At 46.0% G+C, this 21,870-nt stretch overlaps 1 protein-coding gene across 2 annotated transcripts in view; it reads right to left on the reverse strand.

The window, feature by feature from the left end:
• The window catches only part of LOC137521184 (coagulation factor XIII B chain-like), a 701,298-nt gene that overhangs the window by 670,328 nt on the left and 9,100 nt on the right, over window positions 1-21,870 (reverse strand). For both annotated transcript variants that reach the window (XM_068240112.1, XM_068240111.1), the window contains exon 2: window positions 3,353-3,538. In XM_068240112.1, the coding sequence (XP_068096213.1) occupies window positions 3,353-3,538 (186 nt within the window). The remainder of the gene's footprint in view (window positions 1-3,352; window positions 3,539-21,870) is intronic.

Genomic DNA, 21,870 nt, shown 5'->3' on the forward strand with positions numbered 1-21,870 from the left:
AAACTGAAACGGGTTCTTCAGGGGCTCTGTGGAGACTTTTAGGAGGGGCATAACCATGCTTTCAAAAGTTTTCATGATGACAGATGTGAAAGCCACAGGTCTGAAGTTGTTGAGGTCGGTTCATACCATGGATATGGATGAGGAGGTTGAGTTAATTACTCTTACATCTGTGGGTGTAGGCACCAGAGGGCCACTTATAGTGGAATTTGGAGGGTCCTAAGGGGACCCCCAAAGATTCCAACTGGTATATGTATAGGGGTGCTAATATACCACTTACCATTTTTCCTAGTGCTGCTAGTCATAAAATGTTTTTATCGTTAGATTAGCGGTAGGTCTTTCCCGAGAGGACCCGTCACCGCCGTGGGGAAGTCTAGTAGGGAATAATTTGTGCACATATTATTTATACTGAAGCTAACGTCCTCCTTTGCTGTACCTGTTTTGAATGCATGTTGTGTATTTTAGTCCACAATTGTGGAGCTCTGCACATCTATTGCAGGTAGTCAATTCGGGTGCAGCCTCTGTTTGGAAGCGCTGCCAATGTCTCCTGCTGTACTAAAGGTATTTATTGTTGATTAAGAACATGAATGAACTTTTTTCATTGCTGTGTCTTTATTTCAAATGTACCTGTTTGTGGAGATGAATAAGGGGTATTTCACCTGGGGGGCATCTAGGGGTCCCCCAACTCCAAAGGGTCTACTACCATTGGAAAGGGGGTAGTTAAACCAGTGGTGTACCTAGGGAATTGGACACCCTGAGCTAATTACTTGCAGACTCCCCCCCCCCCCCCCCCCTCGCAAAAAAAAAAAGATGATGGGAGCGTTTATGGGTCGGGGCACCAAGCATGTCACTGCAAATTTGGGGGGGATTTTGGGGAAAAGGTGTCATCAGGATGTGGACGGAGCTAACCGTTATAATAGATAATTGGGTAGGAGGTGGAGCTGGGAAAAGAGATAATATTACCTGCAATCAAGCTAATCTAGATTGCCTGAAGTGTGCATCCCTACTCACTACAGAAGTTAGCTGTAAGCATTTGTATCACTGGCTTCTGCAACAGCAGACTGACCTGCATTATTAATTAATTACTCTGATCAGGATAAATAGCCCAGGGCACTCTGGTATTACAAGCAACTTCTGAAGCACTAAACACATCCTGCCACCTCTCCCTGCTAATGTCCTAGCTACAGCACATTAATCATTGGGCTTGATTCACAAAGCCGTGCTAACTCATAGCACCGTCGCACTAGCGTTTTGCGCACGTTATAATGCGCGTAACGTTTTTTAGGTGCTAGCGTGAATTTTCGTGGCTAATTGCGAATTTTTGCATGAATGAAATTTGCGTTAGCGCGCACAACGCGGTACATTATAATGCGTGCAAAATGCTAGCACTGGATGGTGTACTGGTTAAGGGCTCTGCTTATGACACAGGAGACCTGCATTTAAATCTCTGCTCTTCCTGTTCCGTAAGCCAGCATCTACTCAGTAGGAGAGCTTGGGCAAAACGCCCTAACACTGCTACTCTTAGTGGCTGCAACTCTGGTGCTTTGAGTCGTCAGGAGAAAAGCGCAACATAAATGTTATTTATTTATTTATTTATTTTTATACCAGCCTACAAGGAGGACTAGAGATTAAAAGAGGTTTGGGAGGGGGACCCCACACTGTCTATTTCAAAATCAATGTGTAACTGTATACAGAACTCGGAACATTGGATGAGTGTACCACAGCAAAATGTAATTTTGCCAAGTTTAAAAACCTTTTTTCCTAATTTATGTGATAAAATGGATGATGACAGCTTCTACCAATAGCGCCTAACCCGTAACCTCCCACCTACTGCAAAGCTGCGATTTCCGGCAATGTGAGTAAATTTGTGCGTGTGGAGGCGCCCGATAAAATAATGGGAGCTGAGACTCACCCCTATGCAAATTGCGGCTTTACATAGCGGGAACTTACCCCACCTTGACCAAGAGGATGGCCCAGCAGAGGTTATTCTTCCTTCGCCAACTGAAGAAGTTCGGCATGGCTCAGGAACTAGTGACGAGCTTCTACACAGCCACCATAAAGTCTGTCCTCTGCTTATCCATCCTAGTCTGGTACGCTAGCTCCTTCATCAGAGATAGATACAAGCTTCAGAGGATCATTAGATCGGCAGAGAGCTCTCCCCTCACTCAACCTACGTCACAACTCCAAACTACAATCTAAAGCACTGAGGATTGCCAGTGACCCCTCACACCTAGGTAACTGCTATTTCAGACGATTTCAGGCTAGATCTTCGGGCTAGATTTTCGGGCCATCTCCACCAGAACTTCAGGGCATAGAGACTCCTTTTTCCCCCTATGCCGTTAGCCGGCCATCCCACCTTGAGTGCTCTACCAATCCCCCTCCTTCCCCTTAAAATGCAGGTGCCGGACTGATTGATTGTCTAGTGTTAGTTAAACTGCTCAAACTGCATCCTGTAAATTCCTGTTCGTTTTCGCGTTGCGGCACGCATGCGCAGAAGCATATTTTGTCAATACACTACAGCACAATTCATCTTTTCAGCCACAGAAAGTGAGCACTAGGAAGCCTCACTTCCTGTTTGACCTGATGTCAGAATGGGGATTACCGCATATGAATGCAGAAATCACTGAAGGCCTTTTTTTGGCGTTGCCGCACCGCACTGCATCCCAATACCTGTTGGCAGTGTGAAACCGGCCTTAGCCATAAATACTGAAGAAGCACGCAGACCAGGTGTTTCTGAAGTCTGTCTGGATTAGCCACATGCTTTTTTCAAGTGTGCTATTCAGACACTTCTGCTGCCAAAGAGATCAACATGATTACCACACAACTAGTATTGTTTAAAATTAAAATAAAATAGCAGCCTCCATGTTCGTCTCACTTCAAGCTACCATTAAATGAGGGACTCTAGCATTGCACGATAAGAATTCTAGCAACTTAGTGACAATGCTGTCTATCACAATGTTAAAATACTAAAGTATAGTATGATTTACATAATGCAGATTATTTTAGAGACAGTGAATGATAAACCACAATGGGCCCGTTCCAATTCACTTTTTCTCCTAGGTGATATTTTCACACACCTTCCTTTCCTCCTCCGATACAGGGGACTATCCATCAGATCCAACGTTTTTGTGGCTACACTTGTTATGGGTGTGAAGATCATGATGGCTGCACGTGTTTTATGACCCTTCTGAGATGGGCCCCAAGGCTGTGAAGGGCACCAAAGGAAGGCAATGCAAGGATTGTGAGCATATGGGGGCCCAATCAAAGTTTCACTGGGGGCCTCATGAATTTTAGTTACGCTACTGTATGTACACCAATGTAATTATTTTAAAAAATATACAGAAAACATACTTACTTGTGCATTCCCTGTTGCTGGCTAGAGCTTCCCAAATGCCTTCAGCACATATATACCTAATGGATCCACGATAACTAAAACCAGGACGACAGGTATAAACTGCTAGTGTACCAGGAGCATAATGTTCAGCATTGCAGTCACCCTGCAATACTTTGTCATCAAAGTTTGGTGGTACTTTGCAATGACCTATATGAAGAAAAGAGAGCATAGTTAACATAACCTGGATCCAAACATTCACATTCCTTGCACATTTATGCAGGTAGTCAATCAGGTGCAGCGTCTGTTTGGAAGCGCTGACATTAGCTTCTGCTGTTTAAAAAACATAAGTATACTTTAGGCTAGCTGCATCCAGGTGCTTCAGTTTGCAAATTCTTAGAATAGTGATTAGTACATTATTTGCATCTGTTTTGTGTTCAAGGTGTGTATTTAGCCTCAGGGGGGTTCTGCACATCTCTGTTGATTTCATTTCATTTGCAGCCTGTGAGCGCTGCCTATCACTTGCAGTGGAAATGTGTATAACATTTATGGCTAGCAGCACCAGGTAAGAATTATGTTCTTAACTGTTAGATTAGTGTTTGAACAATTCTTCACTGTTTGAATTATGCTTCACTGTTTTACTAGTTGTTAGGTGTCTATCTCATGGTGGCACGCCATCATCGTGGGAGAGTCTAGTAGGGAATAATTTTATCAAATATTATGCTGAAGCTAACACCCTCCTTTACTGTTCCTGTTTTGAATGCAAGGTGTGTAATCTGCCCGTTATTTGAGCTCTGCACATTTATGCAGGTAGTCAATCAGGTGCATCATCTGTTTGGAAGCACTGCCATTACCTTATGCTTTACTTTAATAAAGTACAAATTGATGACCCAGCATTGCCCGGGTATGTATTTGGTTGTTGTCTACTCCCACTTTTTCTTACTTTGACACACAGTCAGTCAATGACAAGGTTTGTGAGCTTTGGGGTCCTTGGCACCAATAATTTAAATTTCCCCATCGAAAAGAAACAAATCTTATTGACTGTACTCTGCTCCCTTTTGTGAATTGGAGCCTGTGACCCAATGACCACTGTACCAGGTTTAAGGCCTCTGCTATTAATGTCAGAATCAGTGGTGCACTGCTCATCCGTATTCCGGATACCCGAACTACCCATATTACCCAAACTTTTTCAGCTATTCGACCTCGGATCCGGATTGTGGATAGCTGGCGAAATCCGGAATGCGGTATCCGGATTCGCATGCGGAATCCGGATAGCAATCCAGATACCTAGTTTGGGTACCCGGATCCAGATAGCGTAACCATGGAGATGACGTCCATGACGTCATTGAGCCAATCAGAGGGCTCCCAGCCGAAGCCCAGTAACCAATCACAGAGGGGAACCCTGGCCAGCCCTTCCTCTATATAAAGCGGCGGCCATGTTGAGGAACTCGTCCTTGCTTGTGACTGCTCACTGAGAGACATCTCCAGTGCTGTTTGGCTAAGCAAGTGCTGTACACTGTGATAAAATCTAGCATTTTTGCACATAAACACCTGCACTATACCACTCTTTTATTGTTTTTCAGTTAGCTAGCTTGTAATTTGATTTTAATTAGTGTGACAGTCAGACTCTGTGCTGCAGCAGCTGCTAGTTAGGTCCCGTGTCTGTGTGTGCTGTGCACAGGCCAGGCCTGCTGCTGGCCTGCTAATAGCCTTAGCTACAGTATGGGTTCGGGAATATGATTACTGTGTTATTGTGTAGTTAGTACTGCAGTGCTAGTTAGTTGTTAGAGTATTACTGTGTTAGCTTACTACAGATTACTACAGTGCTGCTGTGCTGAGCATAGCAGTGTCAGTGTGACAGATAGACAGTTAGTGTGCACTGTCTTCTACTCTGCTGTCTGTCACTCCGTGCTGAGCCTGATTGTCATTAAAGTCCAACACCGATTTTAATAAAGTACAAGTACCCCAAATCTATCTGGTGACATCATCACACATATAACTTGTACTATGTCTGCAGGCACTGGCAGCCGGGGGAGGAGTAGCAAGGCCAAGAGGAGAGGAAGCAGCATTGCTGCCACCATCAGAAATTCTGCCGCGTCAGTGTCCATTCCGCCGCTAGCCACTGGCCGTGGATGCACTGGGCGCCCAGCTGTTAGGGTTACGCTGCAGAGGCGCAGCAGCATCTAGCGGCCATTTTCCAGCAGGGTTGGCGGTGCAAATTGGAGGAGAAAGACGCCGAGCTTGTGATGGAGCTGATGGTGGATGAGCAGGCCACCACCAGCTCTACATCTACAACAGAGACCTCCACCACCACTCCTGTTCGCAGGAGCAGCAGCAGCGGCCCAGCAGTGCCTGGGGACTCATCGCCGGTCATCATGTCGACCCCAGCGGGCAGCCTACCCTCAGTGAGCACGCTCTTTACTCCAGGCACCTCGAGCGCAATCAGGGCTGTTACCAGAGACTTTGAAGAGGAGGATATTCTGGGCGTGGGGAGTAGAGATTGACAACTGAGAATTAGCCAATCAGAAGCTAGGGAAAGCATGGTGCAATATAAAAGGGACGTGACGCGCTGATGAGGTCAGCCCCAGATGAGACAGATTGGTCAAAACGCATAGGGCGGAGCCACGTCCAGCGCGTCTGACGTTACTGTCTATGGTAGCTACCGGAATATATGGGAATCAACCGAGCGCACGAGGCAGAGCAGGAACGCCGTGAAAAGGGCCGGGGAGTCGGGACGCCGCTCATCCACCTGACGCTGGGCAGACCTTGCTGTCATCTAATTGTGATGTGCAACTACACAAGTGGATATATGTGAGCGCACAGTCTGTGCATGGGCGCTTTGATAATTTTTAATGGAATTACACTATTGTGTGTTTTTTATATTGTTTTATATGGAGTGAAGTTTTATACATTAAAGAAAAGTTGAAGAACATTCATCAAGTGCCATTAGAGATGGAATTGAGCGTTAGACCCACCTGATATCTGAGGTGGCTACCATTTGGTGAGCACAACTGAAGGAAAGAGTGTGTGGTCACGTGTGCAGCACTATTCACTAAGGCTTGGGTGTTTGTGGACTTGGTATAACAGAGTTACGTTATCTAAATCTTTTGTATTTGTAGGAAGTGGAGAGCACAGTCCAGCAGCCTTGCAATAATTATAGTCTATAAGTGTCTTCCATAAGTTAGGAAAGTCTTTGAAAGCTGTTTTTTTTTTTGGGGGGGGGGGGAGGGGGGCTAGGGGAAGGTGTATTTGATTATGTAGCAAGCTATGGAAAGTATATTTATAGGCATCCTCTATACAAAAAAAAAATCCAGTAAATATTTGGAGTTTTATTTTTACTATTCTTTTATACTACACAGTAGTGTTGGGCGAACAGTGTTCGCCACTGTTCGGGTTCTGCAGAACATCACCCTGTTCGGGTGATGTTCGAGTTCGGCCGAACACTTGATGGTGTTCGGCCAAACCGTTCGGCCACATGGCCGAACTAAGAGCGCATGGCCGAACGTTCCCCGAACGTTCGGCTAGCGCTGTGATTGGCCGAACTGTCACGTGGTTCGGGTAAATAAATACCCGAACCACGTCATATCTCCGCCATTTGTTTGTGGGTTTAGCTTTGGGTAGGCAGGCAGGGTAGTTCGCGCTCCAGCTACGCTAGCCAGGGTCCCCCCAGTCATTGTGTCGCTGCTGGGAATAGTAGTACACCGCTCGCTCAGCCACACTATATAGCATTGTGTTTACTGCCACTCTGTGTACCTCGCTCAGCCACACTATATAGCATTCTGTTTACTGCCACTCTGTGTCTGCTGGGAATAGTAGTACACCGCTTGCTCAGCCACACTATATAGCATTGTGTTTACTGCCACTCTGTGTACCTTGCTCAGCCACACTATATAGCATTCTGTTTACTGCCACTCTGTGTACCTCGCTCAGCCACACTATATAGCATTCTGTTTACTGCCACTCTGTGTCTGCTGGGAATAGTAGTACACCGCTCGCTCAGCCACACTATATAGCATTGTGTTTACTGCCACTCTGTGTACTGAAACTTTACATTGAAACTTTACAATCAATTTTCTCAAAAACTATAAGCTCTTTTTCAAATATTTTTTTCCTCTTGTACCCACTCCCAAGGTGCACATACCCTGAAAATTTGGGGTATGTAGCATGTAAGGAAGCTTTACAAAGCACGAAAGTTCGGGTCCCCATTGACTTCCATTATGTTCGGAGTTCGGCGCGAACACCCGAACATCGCGGCGATGTTCGGCGAACGTTCGCAAACCCGAACATCTAGGTGTTCGCCCAACACTACTAAACAGCCTAAATGAGAACTCCACTAAACATCAATAGGAACTGAATAGGAACTGAATAGGAACAAAATGCATACAAATTGATTTTAACACCAGGTAAATCATGTGCTAAAATGCCTGGTATTTTTCATTTGAGGTGATTCCTGGTGGTTGAGATTCCAACCTCCAAGATCCTGCAATAAGCCCAATGGTGCAGTATCGTCAGGATATATGGCCGAGGATAATGTAGTTATTTATATTCAGTGGTCATTAATACTGAAATATTTATTTTACAGCAATTTACCAGAGGCCGGTATGACCTTTCCACAGCTCCAGCCAAACGTGCCGTGGTGAGGAGGGTGCAGGGGATATTGAGGACCGAATTCCAGAGGACAGAAAAAATCTATTAACCCTTCGCACTCTCGCATGTACAAATGCATTCACAGATTCACTCATCCAGGCACTGATGTTATCCCTACAGCTAAGTTCAGCGCTGCGTAATATGTTGGCGCTTTATAAATACAATAAATAAATAATTAATAAATAAAAGCCGGGGTCTTAGTTCACAGAAGAATGCATTCTTATGCTTAGTCACCTATACTGTGCAGAAGTACCCAGGTGCAGACATGCAAACATTCATTGCATCAAACCTATCTAGGGATTAGGTGTCCTAACTCTGGCCCTGTAAAATGCATAGTGCAGACATGCAAACACTCATTGCATCAAACCTATCTAGGGATTAGGAGCACACATCCTGACGTCCTCTCTGAGTCCTGGGACAGAAAGTGCATCTTACCAATCGCACAAGGGAGCTAGCGTAATGTATCCATGCACACCATGCACATACACCAGCATAAGCTGTGTGCATGCTGACAAAAAAAAACAAAAAAAAACATACAGGGGAAGGAGGGAGTGCACTGAATTAAAACTCTAGCCACAGGGGTCGAATTCCAGAGGGTCCTCACCACCATGCAGATCCAAATGCTCTGGAGTGACCTCAAGAGGAGGGACCAGGACCTGCTGAAGCCGGTGGTGGCAGAAATGGGATGTTAGTCCGCAAACTATTAGTTTATGTATGTCTATCTTGGGTTTTATATGCTGCCTGTATGTATTTATCCTAAAAAATATTCCATGGGCTGAATACTGTAGAGTTATGCAGTATGTACAGTTAAAGTATATATCCGTAAGGTATTCACAGTGCAGCACTTTTCCCACGTTTTTTTAGGGGCTTATTCCAAAATGGGTTAAAAAAAAAAATTGTGCTCATCCTGTGTAGAGATGGCCCGAACCGTTCGCCGGGCGAATCTCTATGTGCCATGTACTACTTCTGGGTCGCTATGACCCGGAGTAGTACGCCTGCGCTGGCCCGGCGGTGCGCATCCTAGATCGCGCTCCTGTTGCTGGGCACTCTCTGTGCATGAGCGTGACGTCACTCATGACATCACGCACATGTGCAGAAAGTGCCCGGCAACAGGAGCGCGTTCTACGACGCGCACCGCCGGGCCAGCGCCGCGTACTACTCCGGGTCATAGCGACCCGGAAGTAGTACATGGCACATAGAGACAGAGATGTTCGCCGGCGAACGGTTTGGGAACCGTTCGCGACATCTCTAATCCTGTGTGGCATAGTGATGATATTTGTGCAATATGTGCTGATTATACTGCATTCATGCAAATAAAATTTAAAAAAAAAATGGGCCCCTAGGCTTAACATTGGTTTTTGATAACCACTGATGATCACCTAGCTGTTTTTTACAAACATTTAATAGGTGCTGTCGTCCATCTGGAACCTAGATCCTCTCCAGGCCCTAGGCAAGTGCCTTGGTTTGCCTTGCGTATGATCCGGCTCTGGTGCACAGCCATTTTTTTAAGATCTCTCCAGAGCTATTCAATCGTATTGAAGCCTACGCTCTTGCTGGGTCACTCAAGGTCAAGGACATACATAGAGTTGTCTCGAAGCCACTCCATTGATATCTTGGCTGTGTGCTCAGGGTCATATTCCTACTACAAGCTGAACCATTGCCCCAGTCTGCGTTCCAAGTGCTCTCTTTAAAGCCTGTCCTAGTTTTAATCTACTGTATTGACGAGTCATATTCTTTCATGTCCAATAAATAAATAAAAGGTATAAGAATATGATTTTTTGTTCTGTGTTTAAATAGAGTAAGGTCCTTATCAAAGTTCACTTGAAAATAGAAACCAGGAATTAGCAAACCTGGTAAGACTATTTTTAGTAACACTCCAGGACAGGTACACTTCGAGACTTGGCTCCTCCCAGGAAACAGGAAACATCCATGAGCCTCTCTATATCTTTAATCTAACCACAGGAGTCCGGCAGTATGTATCCAAGAAACAATAAAACAGGTCTAACCGCCTCACCTCCTGCCAATAATATATTTTTCTAATATCAATTTTATACGTTCAGTTATAACATACATTATTTTGAACAAAGGAACAAAATTAGAGGGTGGGTTACCCCCACCTGTCCTGGAGTGTTACTAAAAATAGTCTTACCAGGTTTGCTAATTCCTGGTTTTTCCATAACACTCCAGGACAGGTACACTTCGAGCTGATAAAGAAATTAACATCACCAACCTTAGGGTGGGCTGACTGCTTGTAGGACTTTCCTTCCGAAACCCTGATCTGAAGCAGATAACCGATCCAGCCTGTAGTGGCGTGCAAAGGTCCCCAAGTTCTTCCAGGTAGCCGCCTTACAGGGCTGGAGCTTCGCCTCTGGAGATCTGCAAGCCCAGGTAGTAGCCGTTGCTCTGGTCGAATGTGCCCGGAGACTGTCTGGAGGTTGCTGATCCATGACTTTATAAGCTTCCAGTATACACAACTTTATCCAATTGGCTAGCGTCTTCTTCGAGGCTTTTTGTCCCACCAGCCTTCCCGTAAAATTAACAAAAAGAGCCTCTGATTTCCTTAATGGTCTGACTCTGTCAAGATATGCTAGAATCGTTTTCCTCACGTCCAGCGATTGCCACTCCTTTTCTTTCTCATTGGAAGGATTAGGAAAAAATGAAGGAAGTACTATTTCCTGCCTTCTGCAAAACAAGTCACCTACTTTAGGTAAAAACTCTGCACTTGTCCTTAAGATAATTCTATCTTCATGTATCATGCAATATGGCTCCTTACAGGACAGAGCCTCCAGCTCGCTGATTCTCCTTGCCGTGGTGATTGAAACTAAAAAAACAGCTTTCAGTGTTAACAACTTAACGTCCATAGAGTCTATGGAGTTGAAAGGAGGCCGTGTCAGAGGCAGAGCTTTCAACACGACCGAAAGATCCCATTTGGGAAAAGGCTTAACTAAAATCGGTCTGTTTCTCTCTATCGATTTCACAAACCTAACCACCAAAGGATGAACGGCAAGCTTCTTATCTAAAAAAACAGAAAGCGCCGAAATCTGAACCTTGATTGTGCTCAAGGCTAGACCCTTGTCTATACCGATTTGTAGGAACTCCAAAATAGTCCCAATCTCTGTAGACTTATACTGAGATTGCTGTTTCCATAAGTTAAACGTTTTCCAGTACTTCATATAGATAGCTCTGGTATTTTTCTTTCTACTTTTAATCAATGTTTCAATTACTTTATCAGACAGTCCCTGTCTTCTGAGTATCAGTTCTTCAGTAACCAGGCCGACATCTTCCATTTCTCCAGTCCCGGATTTTCTTCCCTTGCAATGTTATCACCTGTTTGTCTATGGCTAGACGAAGTGGTCCTTCTATCCTCATCTTGAGTAATAGTGGATACCATGATCTTTTGGGCCAGTCGGGTGCTATCAGTATCATGGTCGTTTTGGACTGTCAGTTTCCTTAGTACTAGGGACATAAGATTCAATGGCGGAAAAGCGTAAACCAGACCGCTCGTCCACGGTTGAGCTAATGCATCTACTGCTACAGGCTTGTCCCTGATATTTAAGGAGAAAAAATTGCGGCACTTCGAGTTCTCCCTGTTGGAAAAGAGATCTACCACTGGATTCCCCTATCGCTCTGCCAACTCTTGGGACCCCTGCTGACTCAACGACCACTCCGTATTGGAGGTCTGAGTACGGCTCAACAGATCCGCTCGAGTATTCAGTGCTCCTTTTAAATGTACTGCCGTAAACGACCCCAAGTTCTGTTCTGCTAGATCCAGTATCTCCAGTGCTAACTGTAATAGTTTCATTGACCTTGTGCCTCCTTGCCGGTTGACATATGCCACCACTGTCGAGTTGTCCGTTCTCAGCTGAATATGGTGTCCTCTGATGATATGTATTGAACCTATTATGGCCAACTTCACTGCTAATAGCTCCCTGAAGTTTGAGGACTGAGTTTTCATATGCTTTGGCTAAAGGCCCTGCATCTCGAATTCTTGAACATGAGCGCCCCATCCTGAGTAACTCGCATCCGTTGTGAGGACCAATTCCACCGGATATTGCCACAGTCTGCCTTGTATAAGGTGAGCTGGTGTAATCCACCACTGCAGGTCGTGTTTCACTGTGCCTGTGATTAAAAGAACTTGTTCCAGGGATACCACCGTCTTGGCCCAATTTTTCAGAATCCATGATTGCAGCTTCCTTGTGTGTTTCATAGCCCATTGAATTGCTGGAGCCGTTGAGGTTAAAAGTCCCAATAATCTCATCGCTTCCCTGACCGTTATCGAGCTTTTTCCCAGAAAATCCCTTACTTCCTGAACCACCTTGTCTACCTTTGTCTGGGGAAGATAGATCTTCTGTGCTCTTGAGTCCAACAAAAACCCCAAGAATTGGATCATCTGTGTCGGTTCTAATTGGGATTTCTCCCAACTTATTATCCAGCCTGCTCGCTGAAGTTGATCCAACACAATCTCCCGATGACTCAGTAAAATCTGTACTGATTCTGCAATGATTAGTAGATCGTCTAGATACGGGATCACCATGATCCCTTGAGCATGAAAGGAAGCCACAATCTCTGCCACCACTTTTGTAAATATTCTTGGTGCTGATTTGATTCCAAATGGGAGGCAGTTGAATTGATAATGCTGAATCCCTGTCTCCCCCTTTGCTGCAAACCTCAGAAAAGTCCGCGATTCCTTTTCGATTGGGATGTGCCAGTAGGCATCCTTCAGATCTATGCTTAACGTAAAGCAGTCTTTTAGCAGCAGGTTTCTTATTGAGAAGATTGACTCCATTTTGAACTTTTGGTATTTGATATACGGGTTCAGGGGTTTGAGGTTAAGGATCAATCGAAACTTTCCTGACTGTTTCTTCACTAGGAAGATTCTGGAATAGAATTCCTCCCCCTGTTCCCAAGCTGGGACCCAGGATACTACATTTCTTGCTAGCATGTCTTTTAAGATCTCCTCCAAAACAACTTGTTCCTCTGGAGTCAACCTTGGACTGGTTATCACAAATCTTTCCGGAGGACTCCGCAGGAAAGAAATGTGATAACCCCATTGGATCAAATTTAATATGAATGGGCTCATTACAAACTCTTTCCATTGTGGGGAGAACAGGCCCAGTCTTCCCCCCACCTTCCCTTGATCGTCATTGCTGGGGTTTAGGATTGGGGGCAGAACTTCTGAACAAGGCGTTCGGCTTACTCTGCTCTTGATTAAATGACCAGGGTCTCCTTCTCGTTTGGGTCTTTGTTTTGGGATCTTGCTTATTCCTCCGAAAAAAACTTTTCCCCTGGCGAAAAGGCTTTTTCTTAGGAAACGATTTCTTTTTATCGGAAGTTCGCTCCAGAATATTGTCCAATTCCGGCCCAAACAATAAATCGCCTGAAAACGGAATGGTACACACTTTGTTCTTTGATAAAGAACTACCATCCCAGGTCTTAATCCAAATGTGTCTTCTTGCCACATTGGAAAGACCGGCTGCTTTCGCAGTCAACCTAATAGCTTCAGTAGCTGCATCAAAAATGTAAAAAATAGATTTAAACATAACTGTAAACGAGTTTAAAATCGTTTCCTTGCTAGACCCAATCTTAATATGTCTTTCGACCTGACGCATCCACAGATCCAATGTTCTAGCCACACAAGTTGTTGCCAACACTGGTCTAAATATTGCACAAATGGCCGACCATGTCTTCTTCAGGGCAAATTCAGCCTTCTTATCGGATTGATCTTTCAAATTCCCTAAATCTTCGAAGGCCAGCTCATTATGCTTCTCTACTTGTGAGAAGGCCGAATCTAATTTAGGACACTTATCCCAGCATTTGCTGTCCTCCTCAGAAAAGGGAAATCTCCTTTTAAAACCCCTTGACAAGAAGACTTTTTTATCCGGGTTTTTCCATTGGCTATTTATCGTCACTTTTGAGGATTCATGAACTGGAAACACCAGTGGCTGGTTATTTTCCATGCCAGCATATAATGCATCATGAGTTGATACTGTTTTAGGATAGTCAACACTTAACCCTAATGATTCATAAATGGCTTTGAGCAATTCCTCTGTTTCACTCGCCGGAAATTTAAATTTAGAAGGTTTCTCCTTTTCTGTATCTCCCTCATCTGAGACCTCATCACCTGACACCTCGTCAGAAACGTCTTCCCGAACTTCCTCTGGCTCCGAATCTGACAAGACCGGACGATTAGATTTGGTCTTCGCTTTTTTATGTGTCGTGATCACTGGCTCTGACACAATATTATTTCCAGTCCCTGCTGCCATAGAAACTCCTGCTGGCAACGTGGCTTGGCTCAGAATGATTGGATTTGGAACCGGAGCAACCGGCTGATCCACCACATTCTGTGTTTGCGTCAAAGAATTGGCTAACGCTTCTCTAAATGCCTTGATGGAATCAGTCATTTCGTCTTTCATAATTCCTAGAAATTCTTTATAAGGCACCGCTGATTCTTCGTTAAGCACCCTTAAGGTGCACTGCTGACAGAAAGTTTTACTCCATGAGGAAGTCAGCTTTATATTACAGGCTGGGCATCTCCTACTGGGCTTGGGCCTAGAGCTTTCGCCAGCCTCAGGATTCCCAGTCTGAAAGACACAATAAACAATGGTGCTATATCAGTCCCCTGGTCACTGAAAGGCATTATACACCCCACAGTGAGAGGATAGTGACCGTGACATCCCAAGGACCCCTTGAAAAAACCAGGCATCACCCGACAGTGTTAGCCCGACCCTGGTCCCTTGAACAAACAGAGCCTCCAACTATCAGCTGCCAGTGAAAAACAGCCCTGTACCGACCACCCAGGCATTAACACATGTTTAAAGATAACCACCAGATGCCAAATCACAATTAAACATGGCCGACAGAAGATGAGACATTGATAATAAAACCACCATAGACACACAGTCTAATGTCTCACCCCTCCTGGGACTTGGGTTATGCCCTCCGGCTTCCTCGGTCTTTCCTGTGTCCAGATTTCCGTCAGTGCTGCGGGGGGGGGGGTCACTGCAGGCACCGCTGTAGACAGAGCTACAGGTACCGCCGCAGAGCCGGCTGCTCCCCCAGCCGTTAGGCCGTCCGAGCCGCCAACCACTGACCCGCTCTCCATCACTGCAGCGTGCGAGTGCCCAGGACGCCAGGATACCACGGCTCTTCAATCCGGCGCCCGGAAGTGACGTCAGACGGCCGCCGGAAACGTCCGCGCCGCCATCTTGAACACTGGCAACATCAGAGGAGGATTGGCGTCCGCCTCCGCAATAGCCGACTCCTCTGTACGTTCACTCCTCGGCCGGCAGCCACCGCCACATTGCGTCTTCGCCGTGGTCTTCTCTGCTCCCACCAGATGCCCACGAGCCCGGACAAACAGAGGCATAAAAAAAGACTGAAGGCAGAGGTTAGTACACAACCTCCCCGCCCCGTCTCTATGTGCCACACCGCCCTTAGCCCCCCAAGCTCTCCAGGACAGGCAGCACTCCATATAGAGAGACCTGTTCCCAGAACAGGAAACATCCATACTGCCGGACTCCTGTGGTTAGATTAAAGATATAGAGAGGCTCATGGATGTTTCCTGTTTCCTGGGAGGAGCCAAGTCTCTAAGTGTACCTGTCCTGGAGTGTTATGGAAAAATAAAAGTAATCGTAGTTCAAACAAAAAAGTTATTACTTTTTATCCATTTTATCACATATTTTGATCACATTTTATTATTCATTACTCCTTACAGCTGCAAGTGGTACCCAGGCAACAGCAGCACCAAGACCTCCTGCCTCGAGGTCCTCCCCAACTGGCCAGTCATCACAGCCAAAGGGCTTACCAGAGGAGAGCCAGCACACCACTATATGGTAATATGCTCTTACTGTATGATTAACAGTGCATACTATGAAAAAGCGAGTAAATGCTATGTTATATGTATTACATTACAGGTTCTTATTTTTAGGGATGATCATTGAGATTGAAATATGCAGAAGTTGATGGGTTGCTGGGTTAACCTATTTTCGCCATTTTTTCTACAGTTCCTCTATCGACATACATTAGGCTGAGGCGCCAGGTGAGGAGGAACCGGTGGATCCAGGGCTGTAAAATCGGGATCCTCCAGGCCCAGGTGCAGGAGCTGCGTGAAAATATGGCCCGAGTGCAGGAGGAGATCTGCCAGCTCAAGGGCACGGGGGTTGAGGGGACTCTTGAGGGTTTCTTCTTTTTTTTTTTTCACATGAGAGTCTGGATTTTGATTGATGGTATTTTGAACCATTCTTTTTTACAAAAAAAATTGCCTGTTGCAAAAAATAAATAAATAAATAAACAAATAAAAAAATTGCACGTTGCAATAAAAAAAAAAATATTGCACGTTGCAAAACAAAAAAAAATTTTTTTTTTCTTAAACAAGTATACGTTTCTTCTCTTTTGTTGTACGATCTCTGACACTGACACATGTTGGACTAAATAATCGCAAAAGAAATGCAATGACATTGTTAGTACAATGCATTTTTGAAACATATTTTTATGCAGAATGCTTAGTTGTATGTGTCACATTGCTTGTGATTCAATCCCTTAATTTTTTAGATCTTCAATGTCCAACACAAAGCACCAGTGTGAAAAATGTACAGTGTTGAGTATATGTAGCAATTATTCATTGCCTTTTAGTTCTCTTTTACAGCGCATGCGCAGGCTCAGTCTCCTCTATTTTCTTCCTCCCTTCTTCTGCATGGGCCGCGTCATAGTGCACCGAACTATGATGTGCTGCAGAGAGTCGGAAATAATTAGAGGACACAGAGCCTGTGCATGCGCTGCAAGGACCCGCAGACATCATTTTTCAGGTTACAGCTCTACTTTCTGTAGGAGCCATGGTTTCAATAGCATTGAGAGCGGGCATACCGGGATGGAGAGGGATTAACCTTCCTGGCGGTAAGCCCGAGCTGAGCTCGGGGTAAGCCGCCAGAAGGCACCGCTCAGGCCCCGCTGGGCCGATTTGCATAATTTTTTTTTTTGCTGCACGCAGCTAGCACTTTGCTAGCTGCGTGCAGTGCCCGATCGCCGCCGCTACCCGCCGATCCGCCGCTATCCGTCGCGCCGCAGCCGCCCCCCCCCCCCCCCAGACCCCGTGCGCTGCCTGGCCAATCAGTGCCAGGCAGCTCTATGGGGTGGATCGGAATCCCCTTTGACGTCACGACGTCGATGACGTCGGTGACGTCATCCCGCCCCGTCGCCATGGCGACGGGGGAAGCCCTCCGGGAGATCCCGTTCTTTGAGGGGCTGGGGGGATGCCGCTGAGCAGCGGCTATCATGTAGCGAGACTTTGTCTCGCTACATGAAAAAAAAAAAAAAAAATTAAAAAAAAAAGATTTGCTGCCCCCTGGCGATTTTGGGAGTGTATACTCTTCATATACACTTTGGTATACTTAAAAGCACACCCAGCGCCCCTGCTCAGTGTCCCTTTCAGTTTTTTTTTCTTGTTTTTTTTTTCTTGGGGCCGGGGGGGGGGGGGGGGGTAGTGTTTGGACTGGTTTGCAGGCTTTAAAATACTTACCGAGCCTCCAGCAACGTTTTGAAGCCTTCCAGAAGCTCCTAGTGGCTTTCCGACATCCTCTGTGCAGGGCAGCAGGCGTATCACTGAGCCGGTTCTTTTTGTATTGAATCAATCATTTCAGAGCCGATTCATTTGATTCAATACAAAAAGAACCGGCTCATCGATGAGCCGGTTACTATACTTTAGAATGCGTCCTGTGCAGGAAGTATAGCGCCGGCTCCCGCTGTCTCCCCACCTGCCTGCACCTGTCACCCCTCACCTAGGCTGGCACCCTGTGCACCCATGCGTGAGGGCTAGGTAAGGGTGACAGGTGAGGAGGCGGGGAGGACAGCGGGAGCCAGCACTATGTGTCGGCAGGACGCATTCTAAGGTATAGTATAGTTAATTGCCGTGGGAGATCTTCAATCAACCTAATTGAAGATCGCAAGATTGGAGGATACTGTATACGTTGGATCATTTACCGAGGATATGGGCGTGGGAACATTTTTTTAAAGGTACAGGTAAGTATTTCTGGTTAATTAAGAACATTAAAATACTTTGCTCGTCGTGTTTTTATTTAATTTAACCCTTTGTGGAAATGGGTAAGGGGTACTTTGTACCCCTATACTCATTTCTCCTGGGAGGGGGGTGGGCATCTGGGGTTCCCCTTCTTAAAGGGCACTTCCAGATGCCACCATGAATCCCCCCAGGGAGTCCTCGCCCCACCTCCTCCTGGGGCACCAGAGGTAGGGAAGAGCCCCTTGTCCATGGATTGGACAAGGGCTCCGGGGGGAGGTGGAAGCTCCCCCCCAGAGCCCCCCCATACAATGGACCATGTGGGCTGGTATAGCTCAGGGTGCAAAGCCCCAGTCGGCCTGGGCTCTGCATTCTGGCTATCCCAGCCTGCAAGAGGGGACAAGGGGTTACAGAGGCTCGGGAGGGGGGACCCCACATCATTTTTTTTTCAGATTTCCCACACTCAGCACATAAAAAAAAAAATAATATATATATATATTTTTTTAAGGACTTCTGAGGCCACAAGTATGAAAAAAGTTAAATACCATTTCATAATCCAGATCCATGGAGGACGCCATCCATGCCCTCCCGTTCATTCCGCCATGGCACCCGAAGTAATACAGGCCCCGGTCGGGTCCCGACCCCGCCGAACAGGTCATGTTCTCATTCCCCCCTCAATATGGCCGCCACAGATTGCCGCGGCTGCGCAGTCTGCATAGATGCGATTGCGGCTGTGCAGCTCTATGGCCTCCTCCCGCCGCGTCATCAATATCCATGCATACATCAGACGCATTGGGAGGAGGCCCAAGAGCTGCGCAGCTGCAATCGCTTCTATGCGGACTGTGCTGATGCGGCAATCTGTGGCGGCCATATTGAGGGGGGAATGAGAACCCGACCCGATCGGAGGGGTTGGGGCGGGTATTACTGCGGAAGCCATGGCAGAATGAACGCGAGGGCGCAGATGGCGTCCTCCATGGATCTGGATTAGAAAAATGTATTTAACTTTTTTTCACATTTGTGGCCTCGGAAGTCCTTTAAATATTGTTTCCTGCTATCTTTTTAACATATCCTGCAAATTTGGTGTTGCTAGGATGTAAGGGGTCTTCGCTATTAACTGCTAAGGTCGGCGGGTGATTACCAACCAGAGTTATAGGGGTGCAAAGGTGCTGAATTTTGCCATTGGCTTTTATTGGGCTCCCTATTTCACTTTCAAAAATCTCAAATCTTTTCAAAGGGCGATGGCTCAGCAGTGGCACATTTTCTAGCATTGTAGGGACTCTTAGGGGGATCATGACTGGTGAGTTTCAGGCCCCTAGGCCAAAGAGGTCATAGCCTAGGGTCACAAAAACCTGTTTATTTGGGCAATGTTAATGGTGGAGATTCTGACGAACATAAATCGCAGCCATGGCCGTTAGCAAAGTCTGAATCTCATGACATGTCTCATGCAGGTAGAGGGCATATTGTTGTACTTGCACTCCAATGTTGGGTTCCCTACATCTCTGCAAACCAGAGTTATGGGAGTGCAAAAGTGCTAAAATCCCCCATAGGCTCTCATTGGGCCTTCTATTTCACTTTCCAAAATCTCACATTTTTTCAAAGCGCGATGGCTCAGCAGTGGCACATTTTCTAGCATTGTAGGGACTCTTAGGGGGTCATGACTGGTGAGTTTCGGGCCCTTACCTTACCATTCAGCAGATTTTGTACCCTGAAAACCTAGGCCCCAATGAAAGCCTATGGGGGATTTTAGCACTTTTGCACCCCGTAACTCTGGTTTGCAGAGATGTAGGGAACCCAAAATTGGAGTGCAAGTACAACAATATACAATATACCTTCTACCTGCGTGAGACATGTCGTGAGATTCAGACTTTGCTATCGGCCATGGCTGCGATTTATGTTCGTCAGAATCGCCACCAGTACCTTTGCAAAAATAAACAGGTTTTTGTGACCCTAGGTTATGACCTCTTTGGCCTAGGGGCCCGAAAACTCACCAGTCACCCCTAAGAGTCCCTACAATGCTAGAAAATTTGCCACTGCTGAGCCATCACCCTTTGAAAAAATGTGAGATTTTGGAAAGTGAAATAGGAAGCCCAATGAAAGCCAATGGCAAAATTCAGCACGTTTGCACCCCCATAACTCTGGTTGATTTATCACCCACTGACTTTAGCAGTTAATAGCACAGGCCCTTTACATCTTAGCAGCACCAAATTTGCAGGATATGTTAAAATGATAGTGGGAAACAATATTTAAAAAATATATATTTTTGGGGAATGTTCTGAGTGTGGGAAATCTGAAAAAAAAATGATGTGGGGTCCCCCCTCCTGAGCTTCTGTAACCCCTTGTCCCCTCTTGCAGGCTGGGATAGCCAGAATGCGGAGCCCTGGCCGACTGGGGCTTCGCACCCTGAGCTATACCAGCCCGCATGGTCCAATGGTCCATGGTATGTGGGGGCTCTGGGGGAGGGGCGGACAAGCCTCCCCCTCCTCCTGGAGCCCTTGTCCAATCCATGGACAAGGGGCTCTTCCCAGGGAGTCGTCGCCCCACCTCCTCCTGGGGCACCGGAGGTGGGGCGATGACTCCCTGGAGGGGGGTTCATGGTGGAATCTGGGAGTCCCCTTTAAGAAGGGGACCCCAGATGCCCATACCCCTCCCAGGAGAAATGAAATTTCCAAAAAGGGTTAAATGAAATAAAAACACAACCACGAAAAAAGTATTTTAATAATCTTAATTAACCAGAAATACTTACCTGTACATTTAAAAAACTGTTCCCAAGGCAATATCCTCGGTAACGATCCAACGTATACAGTATCACCACAGTCCAGAAGGGTAGGGAATAGAGATAATGGCGCCATGCAGGGATGCAGCCAGGGGCAGGGCCACACTGCACTGTCAATTTCAGTAAACAAATCTTGAAAAACAGTATTGATTTTAATTTGAGTAATAAATGGAGTGAGTAAGGGATCAGTGTTATGTGGTAATGGCATGACTTATTCACAACCTGGCAATGGTGCTTTGTACTACCTGCAGTCAGGGGCGTGACTAGAAATCAATGGGCCCCCCTGCAAAAATGTGGATGCCCCCCCCCCCCCATAGGTGCCAAATAATCGTAATGGGGCAGTGTTTCACCATAAAATAATTGTAATGCAGCAATCTTTCACCAGAAATGAATGGTAAAGTGGGCAGCATTTCACCAGAAATAATCGTAAAGTGGGCAGCATTTCACCATAAATGCAAAAGATTAAGCCTGGTACACACTTCCAATCATGATTGGACAATTTTACCAATTCCATGTAATACTAGGGCCAACAGAATTGCACAGATTGTGTAGGTAGACCCTCACACTCCATGGAGGTGGTAGAATTGGTCAGTGATTGATCAATCATGATTGACCAGAAAATAATTGTAAAGTGGGCAGCATTCACCAGAAAATCGTAATGTGGGCAGCAGTCACCAGAAAATAATCATAATGTGGGCAGCAGTCACTACAAAATTGTAATGTGGGCAGCAGTCACCAGAAAATCATAACGTGGGCAGCATTCACCAGAAAATTGTAATGTGGGCAGCAGTCGCCAGAAAATCGTAATGTGGGCAGGGTTCACCAAAAAATCATAATGTGGGCAGCAGTCACCAGAGAATTATCATAATGTGGGCAGCAGTCACCAGAAAATTGTAACATGGGCGGCGTTCAACAGAAAAAAATGCACCTGTAAAAAAAAACAATTCATTCACCTGGCAGAAGTCTCCTCTTCTGGCCGGCCTCTGGCATGCAGCTCCCCCGATGATCCTCTAGCAGCAAATCTCCCGCGCCAACAGGCAGAGAGCAGGGCTACAGGAAGATGGTGCCTGAAGCCCTATACTGGAGACACAAATAGTCTCCAGTGCAGGGCTT

Source organism: Hyperolius riggenbachi, chromosome 6 (genome assembly GCF_040937935.1).
Source record: "Hyperolius riggenbachi isolate aHypRig1 chromosome 6, aHypRig1.pri, whole genome shotgun sequence".
NCBI classification, from domain to species: domain Eukaryota; kingdom Metazoa; phylum Chordata; class Amphibia; order Anura; family Hyperoliidae; genus Hyperolius; species Hyperolius riggenbachi.